The sequence below is a fragment of the Heptranchias perlo genome, chromosome 28 (assembly GCF_035084215.1).
Source record: "Heptranchias perlo isolate sHepPer1 chromosome 28, sHepPer1.hap1, whole genome shotgun sequence".
Classification (NCBI taxonomy): domain Eukaryota; kingdom Metazoa; phylum Chordata; class Chondrichthyes; order Hexanchiformes; family Hexanchidae; genus Heptranchias; species Heptranchias perlo.
The window spans coordinates 7,765,752-7,791,158 of NC_090352.1; the positions used below are offsets into that span (position 1 = coordinate 7,765,752).

Sequence of the window (25,407 nt, forward strand, 5' to 3'; positions counted from 1 at the left end):
GTGCATCCCCCACTCCTTTTGCCCCGCCATTGGTGGTCATGCCTCCAGTCACGTAAGTCGCATGCTCTGGAATTCTCTCTCGAAACCCCTCTGTCCACCTCCCTCCCCTTCTTTAACATCCTCCTTTAAAGCCATCTCTTTAACCAAGCTTTTGTTCAACCCTCCTAATATCTCCTTCTTTGGCTCATTGTCCATTTATACCTGATTATACCTCTACATTTAAAGTGTTATATAAATGCAAGTTATTGTAGTTGGTCAGCTTTTGCTAGTTTTGTAACTCGACATGTATGTGGTGTTATGGTCATAATAGAGATGTGAATTAAAATTGCAAAACCAGATCACCCCGAAAATAGAACTTAGTGACCTACTGATACTCTAAGAAGTTTACAGCACAGAAGGAGGCCCGTCGTGTCTTTGCTAGAGCAATTCAAAAGTAATCCCGTTGTCCTGCTCTCTCTCTCACTCTCTTTCTCCTCTCTCTCTATATATAGCCCTGTATTTTACTCGTCTTAAAAAAAGTTTCCAAATAATCTGTTTTATTAATCTGGCTGTGAAAGAAGAAAGGATTTGGGAAGATTGGAATAAGAGCAAAGAACAAATAAGTTTTCTTTGTAGAAAGACTGGGTCAGTAAACAAAGTGACATGGTGCTGTGACAAAGTGTTGAGTATTGCATAAGATTGGATGGCCACTCCCAGTAATACACTGGTGCAGCGATTGCTCACACTCAGCTGGTAAACAGGGTGGAATTTGTTCTCTGCTCGTTCGCTGCTGGACAAGTGTTTGTTTCTCTGGGAAACATGGAGCTCTCGGCTTTCCCTGAGTTCCTGCTCTCGGCATTTGACAGATTCACGGTGCTGGCCATGTTCTGCACTGTGTTTGCGCTGGTTTTAGACTTCATGAAGAGACGGAAGAATTGTCAGAACTACCCTCCCGGACCCTGGGCTTTGCCTTTCATTGGGAACATTCTTCAGGTAGACTTGAACAACCCTCACCTGTCGTTTGAGAAGGTAAAGTACAAGCAGTGAGATGACAGAGAGTGAATGGGGCTGGATGAAGGTGAGGGGCCCATTCTGTGGATCACATTTATCCCTCTCCGTTTCTCGTCCCCTCTTTGTTTGCGTTGCTTTTTCATCTGTTTTTCTCCATTTCCATCTTGTGTCTCACTTTCTTTCTCTCCTTTGCTCTAATTTGTCTTTACTCAAAAGGTTGATTGACCATTGCTTTCTTTATATCCTTCTTTATTTAATGGGGTCAAGTTTAACTTTTGTGTTTATTATGTTGTTGCTCCAGGTTGAGATTGAGTGACGCTCCCAGCAATGGAGTAATACATTTTCTTAGCACAAGCATTTCATTCAGCTTTCTTACTGTCAGAATATGGTTTAAAGCCAAGCATGGTCAATATCCCATCGCGCATGGCTCGCTTAAAACTCCCAAACATTTAGCAAGAGGGTGGTGTTAATAGGAGGGAGGATGAAGTCGTGTCTCAGTGTGTTCCATGTCAGTGAGTGTGTGAAAGACAGTTTGTAAGAAACAATCTTGCTGAATCTTCAGAACTAAACACCCAAAGGTTGAGAGATGCCTCATTTGTACATGTTAATGTAGACAGTGGTCTACACCAAAACAAGACATGTGGCTGATAAAGAAACCACATACTAAGACCTGATAACAGTGCAAGACTATGTAAACAATAAACCTCGCAGGAGCCGAGTTCAAAGCTGACATGGAACAAACTGTTAATGCATCAGATAGTATAAACAGTCCTTGGTGGTTTCTGAGAGTCAGCAAAGTGGGGTGGTTTACGTCCATGAGAAGACCAGAGGTGTTAATGTACAGAACAACGTTGCCTAATATAAAGATTGGGCGTGCTCCTTTCCAGAAGTTAGAGCTCTCAAGAGGGAAGATCAGAAGTCTATTGCCACAGACAGCCCATTAAAGCCATGTCTAATTATTCTGAAGTCATGGACAGATCAGGTTGTATTGATTACTTGTCATTAATGTAATCTGTAGACAGTTGTATGTTGAATGTAATGTTGTAGTGCAATGCTGTGAAAGCAAATCTATTAAACTTGCTATTTTATAACCACTCGGGCTAGAATCGAGCAGAAGTTATTCTTCAAGGATTAACAACCCATAGTTGCGACAGTAACAGGGGAAATCCGCTATCACTTACATAATTCAAAGGGCAACGACTGGTGTTTACACTGATCCCGTACAGCTTCAGGCTTCAGTGAAAGTTTTGGGCTTACAGTCAGACAGAATAAGACATTAAATTAGTGAACCCCCGAATCTGGGCACAGGTATCGTGATGAGCAGTTAGCCCGCGCCCGGTGGTACCTACACAGCCAGCACATTAGATTGGTGCTGCAACTTCATTTACCTGATAGATGCACAGTGTGGAGCCCTAGCTGCGTGCGTCTCTCCATTTTCTCCGTTCTCACCAGCTGGGGGGGGGGGAGGGGCCCCAAATCTCTGGTGAGTTGCTCACTCCTCTTAAAGTCAGCCTGCACCTCCTAAAGTCAGCCTGCACCTCTTATTTGCAAAAAATAAGATATGGGTCTGAATGGAGTCTGAACTGAGATCAGACATCGCTCACGTAAAATACAGATGCAGGTCTCGTCCCTATATTTAAAACTGTTGAATTATGTTCAAACATTGAATAAAGGTTGCACACTGCTAAATCCCACATCCTCCAATCTGCATGCCAGACCTCACCAATCGGCTGATCTGAGTTTGTACCAGGTCTGTGAGAGAGCTGGCACCAAGGTTTTCTGATGATTCACTAGCGGCCTTGGTGCATGAGATGGACAGCAGGAGGGGCATCCAATATCCGCAGGAGGGCAAAAGGCCCTCCAGACATATGCTCCCGAGGCAATATGGGACGCAGTCAATGCCAGGTGCATAGCACCACCAACATGGATGCAGTGCAGGAAGAAATTCATTGCTCTGACATGAGGTGAGTGAGGTCAACTGTCAAGTGGCATCTCCTACCAACTGCACCACTAGCCTCATCCACTGCTCCACGCACTACACACCCATCACCCAGCTACCAAAAAACTCTTTCAATCAGTACTCAACTCTTTCAATAAGATGCTTCCTCTCACCCTCACACATTACCACTGTTGCAAGCCTTACACCCACAACACACACTGGCAGCTGTTCAACCATGAGAGGCACATCACCCAAACATCCTGCAGGACACTCACCAACACACATCCCGCTTTCTTGCAGGAGAAGGTGGCGCATAACAGGAGGCATCAAGTGGCAGTGGCATTTAGCCCCTCGAGCCTGTTCTGCCATTCAAAAGATCATGGTTGATCTGTGTCCAAACTCCATATACCGGCCTTAGCCCCATATCCCTGAATACCTTTGGTTAACAAACGTCTTATCAATCACAGACTTAAAATTAACAATTGACCTACGATCACCTGTTACCTGCGGAAGAGCGTTCCAAACTACTCCTACCTTTTGTGTGTAGAAGCTTTCCTGAACTTCACTCCTGCAAGTCCTGGCTCTAAATGTCAGGCTACGTCCCCTCATCCTAGTATTTGAGACCTCCTAAAGCAGGTACAAATGCATCAGCAGCCAGAAGCAATAATCCAGCAACTAACCTGTAAATCCTGCTTGGTCCCTTTAAATAGCTCTGGTAGGTTGCCCAGGACATGTTTAGCTGGTCATGGTTAAAACAGTACGTTGGCTGCAGTGTTAAGTGCCAAATGGTGCCTATGTCGAAAAGAACTTAATTACCTATTATACACAATGCATTAACTCCAAAACACTTATTTTCAGACAAGTAAGAATTTATACAAAGAAGCTTGTATACAAGGGAAGTCCACCTCAATCAAAGGTTGAGGCTACGACTTCGAAAGACAAAGGATTTAGCTTTCTTTTTATACACTTACTTTAGTAATGTTTGTCTATCATTGAATATAGGCGTACATGTACAATCTCATTGGTTCAAGTGTTTTAGTCAATCAAAAATAGGGACCCAACCCCCAGGCCCCCATCCCCCTCGGTGGCCTCTCACAGGATCTGGGAAAGGTACGTTGCTTTAGCAACACAGCTCCCTTATCAGTAGAGACTGTCTTGGTCTCAAGGTTATGTGGTCATTAATTTCTGTTAGTTAGACAGTTATCTCATAAGCAAAGACAATAGCCCTTCTGTGTGTCTTTGCTGGGAAAGTGTCTTTGCTGGGAAAGTGTACACTCCAAGCTTCTCATTAAATTCAGCTGGTTAGCTAACATGGTCAACTTATTCCATCATGCTTTGCTTCTATAATGGTTCAATATTTCTACATTAATATGGTCAGCTTTATGGTTTAAGTGTATTAGAAAGTCAATTTAGTAAGGCAAAGCTCATAGTTTTCCACATTCCCACCTTTTGTCCTACATATATATATATATAAAAGGACAACACTTTAATAAGGCATTATTCCACCCAGACGTTCAAACTCCTCCTGTGTCGCCTCATCCTGTGTCACCCCTACTTGCACCATCAAATTTGTGGGCGCTATATGTGTACCCAGGTTGGACATCATAACACAGCAGCATTTGACAAAGCAATAGGCTATAAGAATTATAACAATAGATATGACTAGACCCTGAACTAGAGAAGTCCCAATAGAACCCAGCCATCCTGTTGCCCAGCCCCAAAGAGTGAATGAAGGGGGCTGCTTGAATTTCTCAACTTCCCTTTGGATGTGATTGGCCAAATTAGTAATATTCTCTGAACTATCAGGTATGTAGGTACAACATTCAGATCCAATTAGTGCGCATGTTCCTCCTTTCTCTGCCAATAGGTAATAAAGGGCCATACGATTTTGAAAGGTGACCGTACGAATGGCTGTCATTTCTGCACTTATTTCCTTTAAGGCTTCTGCCGTATCATTAGCAACTATTTCCCAGATATTGGCTAATTTAATAATTTCTCTGGTGGCCATGCTCACTCCCCACCTAGGGAAAGCAATGGCCCAGAATCGGTCGGCCTCAGTAATTACCCTCTTTACTCGTTGCCCAGCAGGATATTGAGGCAGGGATGATGAGTGTCGGATATATGGGATCACATATCCCAAGTAACATGATCCGGTCCATCTTTGAGGCAACCATGGGTCTGCCTTGTGGCCACAAATAAAGTAGGTTTCATTATACGCAGTAATTGCAGGGGAATTCTTTACGTTTATTCTATCTATGTAAATTTGGCCACCTGTGCAAGGCTTCCATCTGATGGTACTACTGATGCTGGTTACTGTCATATTTATATACTGAGTGCAATTACTCCATCCCACTACATCACCCCCTACTGAATTCTTACTCAAACATATTGCTCCATTAGTTCTTGGTGTATTTGTAAGGATTAGAAAAGGAGGTTTATGGGTCTGATCGTAATTAGGTTGGTACCACCCCCGAAATCTGGTTTCACATTTTGTTGTGATTGTGTACTCCTTCCATTGCTTTCTCACAAACATTGTCTTATTTGTTCTCGCACTCATCCAGCCACTATCTCGCATTCTGTTCCCATTAATTTCAATTTGATTTATTACCCACTCTGCTATTTCTTGGGAAGTTAGGGGGCTGGTCTGAGTGGAATGCCTCCCTTGGATTGAATTGGGATATGTGAGCACACCCAGCAACTAGAGATACCTTGACGCTTTGCATACATATATGACATGTATAAAAAAGTATTGACATGCAGTTCTCTTGAAACACGATTGAGTCTGCTTGCAGCAGGGGTTGTAGCAGGTTTTATGCCAGTTCCCACCCACACGATCAGGCATGCCGAGCCAATTATTCTCATATGATTTAAAAGTTTAGGACATGCCATGCTGCAACAGTCTCTTACAACAGTTTAATTCATCAGTCAGTTTTTTTTTCTGGTACGCCATCGCCGGGGTCCTTGTATGGGGATTTATGGGTTAATTAATCAACTACTACGCCTGACCTTTGAACTCGAGATTGGGACCCACCCCTTTATATTCCTTAATCCAAATTTTATCCCTACAATATCCTCTTAGATGCTGTACCTCATCTTAACCAGGTTCCCTTCGTGTTGGCCACCAGTCCAGGTGGAAGAGAGGCAGAGCATCTGATAATCCTATCAAACTATGATTTTCTTCCCTTTTACATGCACCTTACCCCAGCGGGTGCTACTCCCGGTACCATTAAGATGTTTTCTTAGTTGAAATCACAGAGACAATGGGGACATTCTCACCCAGGCTCTGTTTTACTACCTTTGCCAAACCCTTCATCCTCTGCTTACATTTATTACATGCAATGAAAATCAAGAAGGACATTACAACAAACTGCACTACGACTAATACATGTTACACTAATCTAATCCAAGGATGGATCTGTATATTCAGTCCCAAATTCCAGAGGTCATCCCACCAAGTGGTGACTTTAATTTGGCCAATGTCATGCTTAATGTTTTTATTGTCCTGTTGTAGTTTATAATAAACCTTCTGGGAGAGGCATATCTCCATTCGCAATGCTTTCAAGTATTTAGGCAACAGGGGTGTCAGATACCCAAATGTGTCCTGATATTCTTTTAAGTCCTTTTTTTGACATCCTCAGAAACTTGTAAGGTGGTGAGGTTATGCCGGTGTATCTCTACCAGTTCCTCGGGTCCAATCCGAACCAGGACTTCAGGAATGGAGTAGAATTCTGGACTTAAAATATCACAAGTTAGATTGGCATATTTAAACGTTTTCAAATTAGTTGTAACACAGTATTCGCCCCCTCCGGCATATGCCACTTGAGTGGGTTTTAGATCCGCCTCTAGGGCCTCCATGGTACCGGTATTGTTAAACCCACACTGTGCTTCTGGGCTGTGTCCAACACTATGTGGACATACAGTGACAGCATGTCTAGTAACACATCCCTTTAATTTTGTTTCAGCCAAATTCCCTTAAAAAAAATTTTTTTCAGCATATGGTAACATATTGTGATGGGATATGTGCATTCCATCCTTCACTACCCCAATATTCTGTACTTGGTACACCTCTCGTCCCTGGGTTTCGGGTGCTATCACTAGTATTACTAGTACCAACCCTCGGAGCCCTCCTCCGTCAGGTTTACGCTCCACTTGAGTGGGGTACACCCGCACCATTGCCCTGAATTGGCAAGGGGTGATGTTCTTGTTTGGTAACAGCCGGTTGGAGGTACCACCTCCATCATGCCCACAGGTCAGGCTCACCCTCAGTTTGTTGATTCGTTATTCATAAGGGTACTTCCCCTGCCTGTATCTGGGCTAGGTTCTCTCGTGTCTGTTCCACAATCCAGTTACCATATGTACTGCAGATGTCATTCGCAGCCGCCTGCTAAGATACGTTATATTCCTCTTTTATTAATTTATTAATGGTTTGGGCATGTGTTTCTAGCACTGTAGCTATCCTGTGCAAATGTATGATCAGTATTTGATCCTCAGACAATTCCTTCTCTGTATTTTCATTTATTTTTAAATATATCTTTAATGCGAGGCCCTAAATCTCTGACCTTTTGATCTAATATTGCCAAATCAATGTTACTGTCCGATACAATATTTACAGTCAGCTCCAATATCCCAAAATTTATTTATTTTACGTAATTTCTTCTTGAATCGCTTTTCATTTCCCAAAATATCCCACTATATTGTGCCCGAGTCCCTTCTATCATTTCACAATTATCCCAACTTGAGAGCAGTATTGTTGGACTGACAGGACTTGTCAATGTAAAATTTTTCTTCCCTCTCGAAAAGAATTCTTCCTTGATACACAGCATTCAATAGGAACCATTTAGATTGGACTTCTTTTATTTTAAAATATAATTTGATTATCCCCTTAAATTACAAGTAAATTTTCTCCCTCGAGTGCTTGAATAGCAACTCATATAAATTTTTCTTATCAATTCCAATTTAGAAACAAATTATATCCAGGCTTTGTGGGTTTTATAGTAGAGATGAAGTGCTCATAATTAATTTTGGATGTAACTCCCATATTTTCCCACCTCGAGCACTCTGTCTCAGAAGACAATAAATGGGTTAAAACAAAACAAATCAAAGTGTTTTCAAAGGAAGAGGATCAGGTTGATATCACCACACTGTGACATTTGGTATCTGCTGATGTCTGCAGCTAAAGTCTTAAATCTTTAACATCACTGGATTGTTTCATGCACCAAATTTGTCCAGCAAAGGTTGCATCGTAACTTTGTAATTACTTTTGGTAATCGTGCACCATCAACACTCACGTGGTCTCAATAACCAGGGTCACCTGTTTTAAAAGAAACACAGAAAATCCATTGCGGCTCTTCTTGAGAGCCCAAGGGGTTAATTTGTCAAATTATTATTTATTTTGTCCAAAGGAATAATCCCTTTACCCGAAACCAAATCAGAAAACAAAACAGGAGAGAGAAATTGCCTAGTCTCTGTCTGTCTCTTTCTCTCTCTCTCTCTGGAGCACGCAGCCTGTCTGAAATAAACACTGTCTCTCCCATATACAGATGTACAGATGTACGTGGGACTGCGGACTGGAATTCCCAACTCCAAGTCCTAATCTTTGTGTTTTCAAGATGTACAAATCTATCTCTTTTACAATGTCCACCTCCATTCCATGTCTCGCTTTGTTTTAACACTTTGAGTTAGGGGGTGTTGATATAATTGTTGAATTTTCTTAGCATTCTCAACGCGAGTTATATCATTTGTCAGGGAAGGTCTCCCCTCGTTGGTCAGATTTTGGTGAATTGTATCTACTATTCGTGAATAGCCCCGAACTTGTCGAACTTCATTATCATACTGTGGCGGGGTAAAACTGATAGGCGTTTGGTACGCTGTGTCAGTACATAGCTCAAGTAATGGACTTCCAATTCTAACCTATACCAATTGTTACCTCATGTTCATCTGTGTAATGGTTAGCCTCAGACAATTCTCAACCGACTGGGTCATTTCTATTTGTTTGAACTGCTCTTGGCATGACAGTCTGGCTTCTTGGGATGGAAGGGGTTAACATTAACTTGCTCTTGTGGTAGGAGTAATTTGATACTACTCCCTCTGAGATTAAGTTCCCACAGTCAAAATTTCTCTTCACACAGTTTTGACTGATTTTTTTTTCACTTCTCACATTTGTGGATTGCTTTCACTTTATCTTTTTCACACTTTTTTTGAGATTTATTTTAATCATAGTGTTTAATCAATCACAATAGCACAAAAATGCTTCGAAGATCAGTTTAATTTATAACTAGAGATCATCCTGCAAATGTAACTTGTAATTCTTTAAATCTGCACTTTGTCTTTTCTTTACAATTAAACCTCATTTTGTCTTGGTGAATTTCACATAAATTCTTTTGTTTAGAAAAAAATTCATACCGGGAAATAACATCTCCCATCGTACATTTTAGTTTATAGTTAGTCTTCGTAAGTTTTATAATTTGCTCGTCAGACACAACTATAGCTTTCCAATTATTTTTTTTTTCACATAGTTTTAGTGGGTTTGATTATAACCAACTCTCCGAGCTGTTCCAGGTTTCCGACTTTTCCTATCACTGTGATACCAGATAGCTTTTTTTCCGTCCCGTTAATTTTTTAAACCTTTTTTTTAAACCACAGCCAATCACAAAAATAAAAATTCAAAATGCCAATTTTTTAGAAGATCCCATGTCTGGAATTTAACATGCCCACATTTTATAAGAACCAGAATTTAATAGGTCACTTAACCTCAATAACTCCAATTTTAATTCAGCAATATCAGAATTGAACACAAGACAAAACAGATACATTACACAAAAGAAGAAAACACGTAAGACGCAGTAAGAAGGGGGCGTGGCCCACAACACCGAAAAAAACGCACAATCAGGACAGGCTTTTTTAAAGAGACAGTACACCAAAACAAAAGGACCCTTTCTTTTCCGGGTCTCTGTCTTTTAAACATTTTTCTAGTCACTTAATTCTATCCATATTAAATGTACCGTCTTTGGGAAAGGGATTCTTTCTTAGTTCTGGTCCATTTGGACCAAACTATCAACTCGTCAGTTGATTCTTTTCCAAAGTTTCTGTACATGTAAGCAGCAGGTGTTCCCTTTGGAGGGATTTTGCTAGCGTTGGTGCCCATGGCTTATAGTTTATACAATCCTTCACACTGTAATTACACAACAATTAAGACCTATCTTAACTATCACAATTCTATACTTGATAATTCAGCTGATTGGACAAGACGTCATGTGTTCTCTACATCCACCTTAACCAGCTCAGACTAGGTGCGTGAGAGAAACGTCTGCACTTAGTTGAATCAGCTGACTTACACAAGATTTTTTAGAAAGTGCTCCTACACTTGAGCACTATCAGTGTTTCTACCTAAACACTTAATTCAGGTAAACCAGAATTTCGCACTTTTTCCGAATCCACGACATCCACACCAGTCTGCGTTTGTCGCCACTACAGACTTGCAAATTTCGCACTTTTCCGAATTACGCAACATTTAGTCTGCGCTTATCCAAATTATAACTTTACACTAAAAATTTTTTTTTAAAAAAACAAGTCTGTAACTGGTTACCTTTTCTTCTGGTGCCTCTCCACGAGGAGGTGACAGTCTATCGATCCCATACAGCAACCTCAACTTCACTCCTAGTATCACCGGTATTCACAGATCTACTCCATTATTGCTCTCTCTCAGCCCGCTACTACAACACCGCAGCTGACAATATTGAGTAATCTGTCACACATCACACTTTTCCCCTTTTTCTTTCCTTGTCTATACGAAACACATTTCCTATGATCGCCTTCCAATTCCTAAAGGCAAACAGAAGAATTAGTCACGTCAGTTAATGCATTCACCTTTCAATCGCTGTGTGTCTGGGCTTGCACAGACAAATGTGTCCGCACTTACCGGAGATCACAAGCGATCTCGGTGGGACCTCCAAGAAACTGTCGAAAAGAACTTAATTACCTATTATACACAATGCATTAACTCCAAAACACTTATTTTCAGACAAGTAAGAATTTATTACAAAGAAGCTTGTATACAAGGGAAGTCCACCTCAATCAAAGGTTGAGGCTACGACTTCGAAAGACAAAGGATTTAGCTTTCTTTTTATACACTTACTTTAGTAATGTTTGTCTATCATTGAATATAGGCGTACATGTACAATCTCATTGGTTCAAGTGTTTTAGTCAATCAAAAATAGGGACCCAACCCCCAGGCCCCCATCCCCCTCGGTGGCCTCTCACAGGATCTGGGAAAGGTACGTTGCTTTAGCAACACAGCTCCCTTATCAGTAGAGACTGTCTTGGTCTCAAGGTTATGTGGTCATTAATTTCTGTTAGTTAGACAGTTATCTCATAAGCAAAGACAATAGCCCTTCTGTGTGTCTTTGCTGGGAAAGTGTCTTTGCTGGGAAAGTGTACACTCCAAGTTTCTCATTAAATTCAGCTGGTTAGCTAACATGGTCAACTTATTCCATCATGCTTTGCTTCTATAATGGTTCAATATTTCTACATTAATATGGTCAGCTTTATGGTTTAAGTGTATTAGAAAGTCAATTTAGTAAGGCAAAGCTTATAGTTTTCCACATTTATGCCTTTAAATCAGCATTGCGCACTGATCTAACGTATATTCTCCTCACTTTACATGCTGCTGTTGTTCGTTATCTGTGCCTGCGCGAACCCCTTTACCAAGATGGCGTCTGGCGCACGTCATGGAAGAAGCCAACATGCTTATCCCGGATGCCATTTTGGAATTTCAGGAGACTGCGTAGCACCGAAACAAAGGGCACTAAATGGCCAAATTTCTAGCCTGCAGATTTCAGAGATTCCTGGAGCGAGCACGAGAGAAAGAAAGAGAGCTCATCTGGGCCAATATATAGAGGAGGAAAGATAGAGAAACGAGAGTTCACTGAACTGCTAGTTTTTATAACCCTGTTGGGATGCCAGTCAACGGGTTTAATTAATCTGTAACTTGCCCACATTAGTCATCAGTATAAACAATAACACAAGTCAGGAACCATCAAAACAAACGAGAGCAATAAACTCGCTAAATCTAACAACCGACAAACACAGAGTTTGAGGTGAATGTTTTGGAGTGTTTTACAGTCATTAATAATTACATTTAAAAATCTATTTAATGCAACAACTTCCTTTCTCTTCTCTCTGCATCTGTTTTATTTCTTTCATCACACTCTTTATATTCCATCTCATCGAATAATAGGAATGACGAGGAACGAGGGAGTTCTCCCCGGTGTCCTGGGCCAGCATTTATCCCTTAGCCTAAAGACACATCCTCTGGTCACTGTCGCATTGCTCTTTGTGGGACCTTGCTGTGCGCGGGTTGGCTGTCGCATTTCCTGCATTGCAGCAGTGACCACACTTTAAGGTTGGCTGCGGGGCACTTTGGGACGTCCTGAGGTGATGGGGGGAGGTGTACAACTGCACGCTCGTTCCTTTTCTCTTTCTGGCTTCCTTTCTTTCTCTCTGTCTTTCTTTCTGTCTTTACTTTGTGCCAAGGGACACAGTCTGAGATCTTCCTGCTCTGCCAGTGTGTCAGTGAGTGACTGAGCAGGGACACAGTCTGGGATTTCCTGCTGTCTGTGTGTGTGTGTGTCTCAGTGAGTGACTGAGCTCTGGGGGTAATTCTGTGCCCTTTGGGTGCGTATTCCATGTGATTACTGGTTGATTTCTGTGCCCTGCCAGTGCAATCTAATTTGTATGAAACACATTACAATGTAATTGTGGCTTTGTAGCCACTGATTGTTATTGATCCCTCCCACAGACCAGGCTATATCGATCACCTCCCTGCTCTCTCCAGTCCACTACCACAGGTTGACTCAGGTGGAGAGTCTGGGGTTGTTCTCCTTCGAACAGAGAAGGTTAAGGGGAGATTTCATAGAGGTGTTTAAAATCGTGACTGGTTTTGATAGAGTAAAGAAGGAGAAATTGTTTCCAGTGGCAGAGGATCGGTAACCAGAAGACACAGATATAAGGTGATTGATAAAAGAACAAGAGGCGACATGAGGAAACATTATTTTGTGCAGTAAGTTGTTGTGATCTGGAATGCTGACACCAGTTCCCCTGGACACTGCCTGAAATGGCGGTGGAAGCAGATTCAATAATAACTTTCAAAAAAGGAATTGGATAAATACTTGAAGGGAAAAAATTCACAGGACTATGGGGAAAGAGCAGTGGAGTGGGACTAATTGGGTAGCTCTCCCAAACGAGTCTGCAGAGGCATGATGGGCTGAATGACCTCCTTCTGTGCTGTAACATGCTATGATATAAAGAAGGAGGCCATTCGGCCCATTGTTCCTTTTGTTGGTGTTAGTATTACAAATGGAACGGCCTTTTCTACTCCCAGTTCCTTGTCCTTTCCCTAATATCATTTTATATTCTATTTCTTCAGGTGCTGAATTCCCTTTTCAAATTTTGTTATTAGTACCTGTCACACTTATGATCAAACAGTCCAGGCCTGAAATTCCTGGGTCCATATCCCACCACTGGAAGGACGTTGGAGCAGAATTTACTGCCGCCTCGTCTACTGCACACCTGACCTTGTCCCAAATTCCAGGATCAGGGTCATTTGATTTGTGGGGGAGGGGGAGGAGATGCGCTCACACCATTGGCCGTGTTAGTGGGAGCCCAGCACCAACTGGGAGAGGGGTGCAGAGCAAATTTCAGAACGTGATCGATATAGCCTGGTCTGTGGGAGAGATCGATGTCAAAGTTACAATAATGGGCTCACGATTTTCCACATTGAATTCCTTTCTTCATTTTAAAGCTGTGGAAGAAACACGGCAATGTATTCAGTTTCGAGTTTGGATGGACAAACATGGTGATACTGAGTGGCTACGAAACCCTAAAAGAGGCACTGGTGAAGAAATCAGAAGATTTTGCTGACCGACCATCCCTTACAATATATGAAGACGTATTTAGGCGTGTGGGAGAAGGTAACTGTACCGGCTTCAGAGACCGCCTCGGGCACCAGGGCGAGTGGGTTGGGAATTGTTCCACTTTAGTTGCTTCTGCAGAAGATCAAAAAACCTTCCTCCCCACAGCCTTCAGGAGATTCATTCAAGGCAAAAATCAACTGACACCAGTTCCCCTGGGGACACACACTGACACCAGTTCCCCTGGGGACACACACTGACACCAGTTCCCCTGGGGACACACACTGACACCAGTTCCCCTGGGGACACACACTGACACCAGTTCCCCTGGGGACACACTGACACCAGTTCCCCTGGGGACACACACTGACACCAGTTCCCCTGGGGACACACACTGACACCAGTTCCCCTGGGGACACACACTGACACCAGTTCCCCTGGGGACACACTGACACCAGTTCCCCTGGGGACACACACTGACACCAGTTCCCCTGGGGACACACACTGACACCAGTTCCACTGGGGACACACACTGACACCAGTTCCCCTGGGGACACACACTGACACCAGTTCCCCTGGGGACACACACTGACACCAGTTCCCCTGGGGACACACACTGACACCAGTTCCCCTGGGGACACACACTGACACCAGTTCCCCTGGGGACACACACTGACACCAGTTCCCCTGGGGACACACACTGACACCAGTTCCCCTGGGGACACACTGACACCAGTTCCCCTGGGGACACACACTGACACCAGTTCCCCTGGGGACACACACTGACACCAGTTCCCCTGGGGACACACACTGACACCAGTTCCCCTGGGGACACACTGACACCAGTTCCCCTGGTGACACACACTGACACCAGTTCCCCTGGGGACACACACTGACACCAGTTCCACTGGGGACACACACTGACACCAGTTCCCCTGGGGACACACACTGACACCAGTTCCCCTGGGGACACACACTGACACCAGTTCCCCTGGACACACTGACACCAGTTCCCCTGGGGACACACACTGACACCAGTTCCCCTGGACACACTGACACCAGTTCCCCTGGGGACACACACTGACACCAGTTCCCCTGGACACACTGACACCAGTTCCCCTGGGGACACACACTGACACCAGTTCCCCTGGACACACTGACACCAGTTCCCCTGGGGACACACTGACACCAGTTCCCCTGGGGACACACACTGACACCAGTTCCCCTGGGGACACACACTGACACCAGTTCCCCTGGGGACACACTGACACCAGTTCCCCTGGGGACACACACTGACACCAGTTCCCCTGGGGACACACACTGACACCAGTTCCCCTGGGGACACACTGACACCAGTTCCCCTGGACACACTGACACCAGTTCCCCTGGGGACACACACTGACACCAGTTCCCCTGGGGACACACACTGACACCAGTTCCCCTGGGGACACACACTGACACCAGTTCCCCTGGGGACACACTGACACCAGTTCCCCTGGGGACACACACTGACACCAGTTGCCCTGGGGACACACACTGACACCAGTTCCCCTGGACACACTGACACCAGTTCCCCTGGGGACACACACTGACACCAGTTCCCCTGGACACACTGACACCAGTTCCCCTGGGGACACACACTGACACCAGTTCCCCTGGGGACACACACTGACACCAGTTCCCCTGGGGACACACTGACACCAGTTCCCCTGGGGACACACTGACACCAGTTCCCCTGGGGACACCCACTGACACCAGTTCCCCTGGGGACACACTGACACCAGTTCCCCTGGGGACACACACTGACACCAGTTCCCCTGGGGACACACTGACACCAGTTCCCCTGGGGACACCCACTGACACCAGTTCCCCTGGGGACACACTGACACCAGTTCCCCTGGGGACACACACTGACACCAGTTCCCCTGGACACACTGACACCAGTTCCCCTGGGGACACACACTGACACCAGTTCCCCTGGGGACACACTGACACCAGTTCCCCTGGGGACACACACTGACACCAGTTCCCCTGGGGACACACACTGACACCAGTTCCCCTGGGGACACACACTGACACCAGTTCCCCTGGGGACACACACTGACACCAGTTCCCCTGGGGACACACACTGACACCAGTTCCCCTGGGGACACACACTGACACCAGTTCCCCTGGGGACACACACTGACACCAGTTCCCCTGGGGACACACACTGACACCAGTTCCCCTGGGGACACACACTGACACCAGTTCCCCTGGGGACACACTGACACCAGTTCCCCTGGGGACACACACTGACACCAGTTCCCCTGGGGACACACACTGACACCAGTTCCCCTGGGGACACACACTGACACCAGTTCCCCTGGGGACACACTGACACCAGTTCCCCTGGGGACACACACTGACACCAGTTCCCCTGGGGACACACTGACACCAGTTCCCCTGGGGACACACTGACACCAGTTCCCCTGGGGACACACACTGACACCAGTTCCCCTGGGGACACACACTGACACCAGTTCCCCTGGGGACACACACTGACACCAGTTCCCCTGGGGACACACACTGACACCAGTTCCCCTGGGGACACACACTGACACCAGTTCCCCTGGGGACACACTGACACCAGTTCCCCTGGGGACACACTGACACCAGTTCCCCTGGGGACACACTGACACCAGTTCCCCTGGGGACACACACTGACACCAGTTCCCCTGGGGACACACACTGACACCAGTTCCCCTGGGGACACACTGACACCAGTTCCCCTGGGGACACACACTGACACCAGTTCCCCTGGGGACACACACTGACACCAGTTCCCCTGGGGACACACACTGACACCAGTTCCCCTGGGGACACACTGACACCAGTTCCCCTGGGGACACACACTGACACCAGTTCCCCTGGGGACACACTGACACCAGTTCCCCTGGGGACACACACTGACACCAGTTCCCCTGGGGACACACTGACACCAGTTCCCCTGGGGACACACATTGACACCAGTTCCCCTGGGGACACACACTGACACCAGTTCCCCTGGGGACACACTGACACCAGTTCCCCTGGGGACACACATTGACACCAGTTCCCCTGGGGACACACTGACACCAGTTCCCCTGGGGACACACACTGACACCAGTTCCCCTGGGGACACACACTGACACCAGTTTCCCTGGGGACACACACTGACACCAGTTCCCCTGGGGACACTCTGACACCAGTTCCCCTGGGGACACACACTGACACCAGTTCCCCAGGGGACACACACTGACACCAGTTCCCCTGGGGACACACACTGACACCAGTTCCCCTGGGGACACACACTGACACCAGTTCCCCTGGGGACACACACTGACACCAGTTCCCCTGTGGACACACACTGACACCAGTTCCCCTGGACACACACTGACACCAGTTCCCCTGGGGACACACTGACACCAGTTCCCCTGGGGACACACACTGACACCAGTTCCCCTGGGGACACACTGACACCAGTTCCCCTGGGGACACACACTGACACCAGTTCCCCTGGACACACTGACACCAGTTCCCCTGGGGACACACACTGACACCAGTTCCCCTGGGGACACACACTGACACCAGTTCCCCTGGGGACACACACTGACACCAGTTCCCCTGGGGACACACTGACACCAGTTCCCCTGGGGACACACACTGACACCAGTTCCCCTGGGGACACACTGACACCAGTTCCCCTGGGGACACACACTGACACCAGTTCCCCTGGGGACACACACTGACACCAGTTCCCCTGGGGACACCCACTGACACCAGTTCCCCTGGGGACACCCACTGACACCAGTTCCCCTGGGGACACACTGACACCAGTTCCCCTGGGGACACCCACTGACACCAGTTCCCCTGGGGACACACACTGACACCAGTTCCCCTGGGGACACACTGACACCAGTTCCCCTGGGGACACCCACTGACACCAGTTCCCCTGGGGACACCCACTGACACCAGTTCCCCTGGGGACACACACTGACACCAGTTCCCCTGGGGACACACACTGACACCAGTTCCCCTGGGGACACACACTGACACCAGTTTCCCTGGGGACACACTGACACCAGTTCCCCTGGGGACACACACTGACACCAGTTCCCCTGGGGACACACACTGACACCAGTTCCCCTGGGGACACACACTGACACCAGTTCCCCTGGGGACACACTGACACCAGTTCCCCTGGGGACACCCACTGACACCAATTCCCCTGGGGACACACACTGACACCAGTTCCGCTGGGGACACCCACTGACACCAGTTCCCCTGGGGACACCCAATGACACCAGTTCCCCTGGGGACACACACTGACACCAGTTCCCCTGGGGACACACACTGACACCAGTTCCCCTGGGGACACACACTGACACCAGTTCCCCTGGGGACACACACTGACACCAGTTCCCCTGGGGACACACACTGACACCAGTTCCCCTGGGGACACACACTGACACCAGTTCCCCTGGGGACACCCACTGAGGTAGATCTTGATTTTGTGCTGTAGTGTAAAACGGGTGACAGTGAATCAGCAGCCCGTTTTACATCTCTCCAGACCACATCTTAATGAGTAACATAGAAAATAAAGATGAATAAAACACCGTTTCTATTGTACCCCTGTAGGTATTGTCTTTGCAAGGTATGGCCATTGGTGGAGAGAGCAGAGAAAGTTTTCACTCTCAGCACTGAGAAACTATGGGCTTGGGAAGAAATCTCTGGAGATGCGAATTGTGGAAGAGGCTGGATTTTTAAATGAAATATTTGAAGGTGAAAATGGTGAGGAAATGGCATTTTGAGAGAAATGTTCGATGTATTCGCTGCTCGTGGGGGTGTAAATTATTAGTTTCTGCAGAGACTAAAAAGCAAGAAGAATTTACAAGGCATGACAAAGATTTCACTTTATTCGAATATGAGGCTCAAGTTTCTGATTGGCAGAAATGACAATAATCTTGGAGGCCGTGTCAAAGTTGTATAATAAGGTGACTCATGATCTGTTGGAACCCCTGAGACACTGTTTCATATACTAATGATATGGTCGATAAGCCTGGTAGCTGCATGGGTTTAGTTGGATCTGTGCATGGGTTCAGTTTGTTGCTGCTGGTGGGAATGAGGGCATTGATTTTAAAATTCTCACCCTTGTTTTCAAATCCCTCTGTGCTCTCGCCCCTCCCTATCTCTGTAACCTCCCCAGGCCTACAATCCTCTGCGCTCCTCCAATTCTGGCCTCTTGCGCGTCGTCGATTTTAATCGTTCCTCCATTGGCGGCCGTGCCTTCAGCTGCCTAGGCCCGAAGCTCTGGAATTCCCTCCCTAAACCTCTCCGCCTCTTTACTTCTCCCTTCTCCTTTAACACGCTCCTTCAAACCTACATCTTTGACCAAGCTTTCATTTATGTAGCCCCTTTAACATTGTAAAACCATCCACAGGATGCACTGCAGCAACTCGCCAAGGCTTCTTCGACAGCACCTCCCAAACCCGCGACCTCTACCACCTAGAAGGACAAGGGCAGCAGGCGCATGGGAACAACACCACCTGCACGTTCCCCTCCAAGTCACACACCATCCCGACTTGGAAATATATCGCCGTTCCTTCATTGTCGCTGGGTCAAAATCCTGGAACTCCCTTCCTAACAGCACTGTGGGAGAACCGTCACCACACGGACTGCAGCGGTTCAAGAAGGCGGCTCACCACCACCTTCTCGAGGGCAATTAGGGATGGGCAATAAATGCCGGCCTTGCCAGCGACGCCCACATCCCGTGAACGAATAAAAAAAAACATCCCAAGCCGCTTCACAGGAGCTTTACCAAACAAAATTTGACACCGATCCACATAAGGAGATATTAGGACAGGTGACCAAAAGCTGGATGAGGATTTCAGTGGTACACAGAGAGATAATAGTTCAGATACATTAATAGAGAAAGAGAGGGAACCACAGATATGCACGGGGATAGAGAGAGAACCACAGATGTACACGGGGATAGAGAGAGAACCACAGATGTACACGGGGATAGAGAGAGAACCACAGATGTACACGGGGATAGAGAGAGAACCACAGATGTACACGGGGATAGAGAGGGAACCACAGATGTACACGGGGATAGATAGAGAACCACAGATGTACACGGGGATAGAGATAGAACCACAGATATACACGGGGATAGAGAGAGAGAACCCCGGATATACCAGCAGGAAATTGATGAGATTGGTTTGGTCACCAATTTTATTCCTGACCGATTTTACATTATATTGACAAAGCCAAGTTAATCCCAGCAATCAATGGTTTAACTCAGATTTTGCAAAATTTTCCAAAATCCTCAAAATCCCAACTGAACGAGTGCAGACGTATTCCATAGAACATAGAAACATCGAAAACAGGAGCAAGAGTCGGCCATTCAGCCCGTTGGGCCTGCTCCGCAATTCAAAATGATCATGGCTGATCATCTAACTCAGTACCCTGTTCCCGCTTTTTCCCATATCCCTTGATCACTTTAGCATTAAGAAATATATCTATCTCCTTCTTGAATACATCTAATGACTTGGCCTCCACTGCCTTCTGTGGTAGAGAATTCCACAGGTTCACCACCCTCTGAGTGAAGAAATTTCTCCTCATCTCGGTTCTAAATGGCATACCCCGTATCCTGAGACTGTGACCCCTGGTTATGGATTCCCCAGCCATCAGGAACATCCTTCCTGCATCTAGTTTATCTTGTCCTGTTAGAATTTTATATGTTTAGATGAGATCACCTCTCATTCTTCTAAACTCTAGTGAGTATAGGCCTAGTCGACCCAATCTCTCCTCATACGTCAGTCCTGCCATCCCAGGAATCAGTCTGGTAAACCTTCGTTGCATTCCTTCCATGGCAAGGACATCCTTCCTCAGATAAGGAGACCAAAACTGTGCACAATACTCCAGATGTGGTCTCACCAAGGCCTTGTACAACTGCAGTAAGCCATCCCTGCTCCTAGACTCAAATCCTCTTGCAATGAACGCCAACATACCATTCGCCTTCCTAACTGCTTGCTGCACCTGAATGCTCGCTTTCAGCGACTGGTGTACAAGGACACTCAGGTCTCGTCGCACCTCCCCTTTTCCCAATCTATCACCATTCAGATAATAATTTGCCTTTCTGTTTTTACAATCAAAGTGGCTAACAGTGGGTACGGTAGCATAGTGGTTATGTGACTGGACTAGTAATCCAGAGGCCTGGACTGAAATCCGGAGTCATGAGTTCAAATTCCGCCATGGCAGTTGGCGAATTTTAATTCAATTAATTAATTTTTTTAAAATTCAATTAATTAAATAAAAAATCTGGAACTAAAATACCAGTATCAGTAATGGTGGCCATGAAACAACCAGATTGTCGTAAAAACCTCATCTGGTTCACTAATGTCCTTTCGGGAAGGAAACCTGCCGTCCTTACCCGGTCTGGCCTATATGTGACTCTTGACCCACAGCAATGTGGTCGATTCTTAATTGCCCTCTGAAATGGCCGAGCAAGCCACTCAGTTGTAAAATATCGCAACGAAAAGTCATAATAAGAATAAAACCGGACGGACCACTAGGCACCGGACACGACAACGGCAAACCAAGCCCAGTTGACCCTGCAAGGTCCTCCTTACTAACATCTGGGGACTTGTGCCAAAATTGGGAGAGCTGTCCCACAGACTAGTCAAGCAACAGCCTGACATAGCCACACTCACAGAATCAAACCTTTCAGCCAACGTCCCAGACTCTTCCATCACCATCCCTGGGTATGTCCTGTCCCACCGGCAGGACAGACCTACAGAGGTGGCGGTACAGTGATACACAGTCAGGGGGGAGTGGCCCTGGGAGTCCTCAATATTGATTCTGGAACCCATGAAATCTCATGGCATCAGGTCAAACATGGGCAAGGAAACCTCCTGCTGATTACCACCTACCGCCCTCCCTCAGCTGATGAATCAGTCCTCCTCCATGTTGAACACCACTTGGAGGAAGCACTGAGGATGGGAAGGGCACAGAATGTACTCTGGGTGGGGGAACTTCAATGTCCATCACCAAGAGTGGCTCGGTAGCACCTCAACTGACCGAGCTGGCCGAGTCCTGAAGGACATCGTTGCCAGACTGGGCCTGCGGCAGGTGGTGAGCGAACTAACACGAGGGAAAAACTTACTTGACCTCATCCTCGCCAATCTACCTGTCGCAAATGCATATGTCCATGACAGTATTGGTAGGAGTGACCACCGCACAGTCCTCGTGGAGATGAAGTCCCATCTTCGCACTGAGGAAACCATCCAACGTGTTGTGTGGCACTACCACCGGGCTAAATGGGATAGATTCAGAACAGATCTAGCAGCTCAAAACTGGGCATCCATGAGGCGCTGTGGGCCATCAGCAGCAGCAGAATTGTATTCCAGCACAATCTGTAACCTCATGGCCCGGCATATACCTCACTCTATCATTACCAACAAGCCAGGAGATCAACCCTGGTTCAATGAGGAGTGTAGAAGAGCATGCCAAGAGCAGCACCAGGCATACCTAAAAATAAGGTGCCAACCTGGTGAAGCTACAATTCAGGACTACATGCATGCTAAACAGCGGAAGCAACATGCTATAGACAGAGCTAAGCGATTCCACAACCAACGGATCAGATCAAAGCTCTGCAGTCCTGCCACATCCAGTCGTGAATGGTGATGGACAATTAAACAACTAACGGGAGGAGGAGGCTCTGCAAACACCCCCATCCTCAATGATGGCGGAGTCCAGCACGTGAGTGCAAAAGACAAGGCTGAAGCGTTTGCAACCATCTTCAGCCAGAAGTGCCGAGTGGATGATCCATCTCGGCCTCCTCCACGATATCCCCACCATCACAGAAGCCAGTCTTCAGCCAATTCGATTCACTCCACATGATATCAAGAAACGGCTGAGTGCACTGGATACAGCAAAGGCTATGGGCCCCAACAACATCCCAGCTGTAGTGCTGAAGACTTGTGCTCCAGAACTAGCTGCGCCTCTAGCCAAGCTGTTCCAGTACAGCTACAACACTGGCATCTAGCCGACAATGTGGAAAATTGCCCAGGTATGTCCTGTCCACAAAAAGCAGGACAAATCCAATCCGGCCAATTACCACCCCATCAGTCTACTCTCAATCATCAGCAAAGTGATGGAAGGTGTCGTCAACAGTGCTATCTAGCGGCACTAACTCACCAATAACCTGCTCACCAATGCTCAGTTTGGGTTCCGCCAGGACCACTCGGCTCCAGGCCTCATTACAGCTTTGGTCCAAACGTGGACAAAAGAGCTGAATTCCAGAGGTGAGGTGAGAGTGACTGCCCTTGACATCAAGGCAGCATTTGACCGAGTGTGGCACCAAGGAGCCCTAGTAAAATTGAAGTCAATGGGAATCAGGGTGAAAACTCTCCAGTGGCTGGAGTCATACCGAGCACAAAGGAAGATGGTAGTGGTTGTTGGAGGCCAATCATCTCAGCCCCAGGACATTGCTGTAGGAGTTCCTCAAGGCAATGTCCGAGGCCCAACCATCTTCAGCTGCTTCATCAATGACCTTCCCTCCATCATAAGGTCAGAAATGGGAATGTTCGCTGATGATTGCACGGTGTTCAGTTCCATTCGCAACCCCTCAAATAATGAAGCAGTCCGAGCCCGCATGCAGTAAGACCTGGATAACATCCAGGCTTGGGCTCATAAGTGGCAAGTAACATTCGTGCCAGATAAGTGCCAGGCAATGACCATCTCCAACAAGAGAGTGTCTAACCACCTCCCCTTGACATTCAACGGCATTACCATCGCCAAATCCCCCACCATCAACATCCTGGGGGTCACCATTGACCAGGAACTTAACTGGACCAGCCATATAAATACTGTGGCTACAAGAGCAGGTCAGAGGCTGGATATTCTGCGGCGAGTGACTCATCTCCTGACTCCCCAAAGCCTTTCCACCATCTACAAGGCTCAATTCAGGAGTGTGATGGAATAATCTCCACTTGCTTGGATGAGTGCAGCTCCAACAACACTTAAGAAGCTCGACACCATCCAAGATAAAGCAGCCCGCTTGATTGGCACCCCATCCACCACCCTAAACATTCACTCCCTTCACCACTGGCGCACTGTGGCTGCAGTGTGTACCATCTACAGGATGCACTGCAGCAACTCGCCAAGGCTTCTTCAACAGCACCTCCCAAACCCGCGACCTCTACCACCTAGAAGGACAAGAGCAGCAGGCACATGGGAACAACACCACCTGCATGTTCCCCTCCAAGTCACACACCATCCCGACTTGGAAATATATCGCCGTTCCTTCATCGTCGCTGGGTCAAAATCCTGGAACTCCCTTCCTAACAGCACTGTGGGAGAACCGTCACCACACGGACTGCAGCGGTTCAAGAAGGCGGCTCCCCACCACCTTCTCGAGGGCAATTAGGGATGGGCAATAAATGCCGGCCTCGCCAGCGATGCCCACATCCCATGAATGAATCAAAAAAATATCCACATTATACTGCATCTGCCATGTTCTTGCCCACTCACCCAACTTGTCTAAATCACATTGGAGCCCCTTTGCATCCTCCTCACAGCTCACATTCCACCCCAGCTTTGTGTCATCTGCAAACTTGGAAATGTTACATTTAGTTCCCTCATCCAAATCATTGACATGTATTGTGAATAGCTGGGGCCCAAGCACTAATCCCTGTGGTACCCCACTAGTCACTGCCTGCCACTCAGAAAAAGACCCATTTATTTCTACTCTCTGTTTCCTGTCTGTCAACCAATTCGCAATCCATGCCAGGATATTCCCCCCAGTCCCATGTGCTTTGATTTTGCACACTAACCTCTTGTGTGGGACCTTATTAAAAGCCTTCTGAAAATCCAAATACACCACATCCACTGGTTCTCCCCTATCTATTCTACTAGTTACAGCCTCAAAAAACTCCATTAGATTTGTTAAGCATGATTTCCCTTTCATAAACCCATGCTGACTTTGTCCAATCCCCTTAATGCCTTCCAAGTATTCTGTTATTACATCTTTTATAATAAACTCAAGCATTTTCCCCACTACTGATGTTAGGCTAACTGGTCTGTAATTCCCTGTTTTTTCTCTCCCTCCTTTTTTAAATAGTGGGGTTACATTTGCCACCCTCCAATCTGTAGGAACTGTTCCAGAGTCTATAGAATGTTGGAAGATGATCAGCAATGCATCTATTATTTCCAGGGCCACTTCCTTTAGTACTCTGGGATGTAGATTATCAGATCCTGAGGATTGGTCAGCCTTTAGCCCCATTAATTTCCCTAGCACTATTTTTTTTACTAATACTGGTTTCCTTCAGTTCCTCCCTCTCACTAGACCCTTAGTTCCCTAACATTTCCGGGAGGTTGTTTGTGTCCTCCTTTGTTCCCCATTATAATTTCCCCCATTTCTGACTGTAAGGGACCTACATTTGTCTTCACTAATCTTTTTCTCTTGACATATTTATAGAAGCTTTTAGAGTCAGTTTTTATGTTCCCTGCTAGTTTACTCTCAGACTCTATTTTTCCCCTCTTAAT

The 25,407-nt window shown here is 46.6% G+C and overlaps 1 protein-coding gene and 1 long non-coding RNA gene across 4 annotated transcripts in view; one reads left to right on the top strand and one right to left on the bottom strand.

Annotated features, from left to right (window-relative positions):
• Positions 1–714: 714 nt before the first annotated feature.
• The window catches only part of LOC137344816 (cytochrome P450 2D6-like), a 41,827-nt gene continuing 17,134 nt past the window's right edge, over positions 715–25,407 (top strand). The window contains exons 1-3 of one of the 2 annotated variants that reach the window (XM_068007990.1): positions 715–1,008; positions 13,728–13,896; positions 18,496–18,648. In XM_068007990.1, the coding sequence (XP_067864091.1) occupies positions 799–1,008; positions 13,728–13,896; positions 18,496–18,648 (532 nt within the window). In that variant the 5' untranslated portion in view covers positions 715–798. The remainder of the gene's footprint in view (positions 1,009–13,727; positions 13,897–18,495; positions 18,649–25,407) is intronic. The other variant, XM_068007991.1, reaches the window with a different exon arrangement.
• On the bottom strand, positions 3,778–11,672 carry LOC137344818 (uncharacterized). 2 transcript variants are annotated; one of them, XR_010968467.1, is made up of 2 exons: positions 10,908–11,672; positions 3,778–10,750 (listed from the first exon to the last, which is right to left on the bottom strand). It is a non-coding gene; the product is annotated as an uncharacterized lncRNA (long non-coding RNA). The 2 variants fall into 2 exon arrangements; XR_010968466.1 differs by having other exon boundaries at positions 10,848–11,672.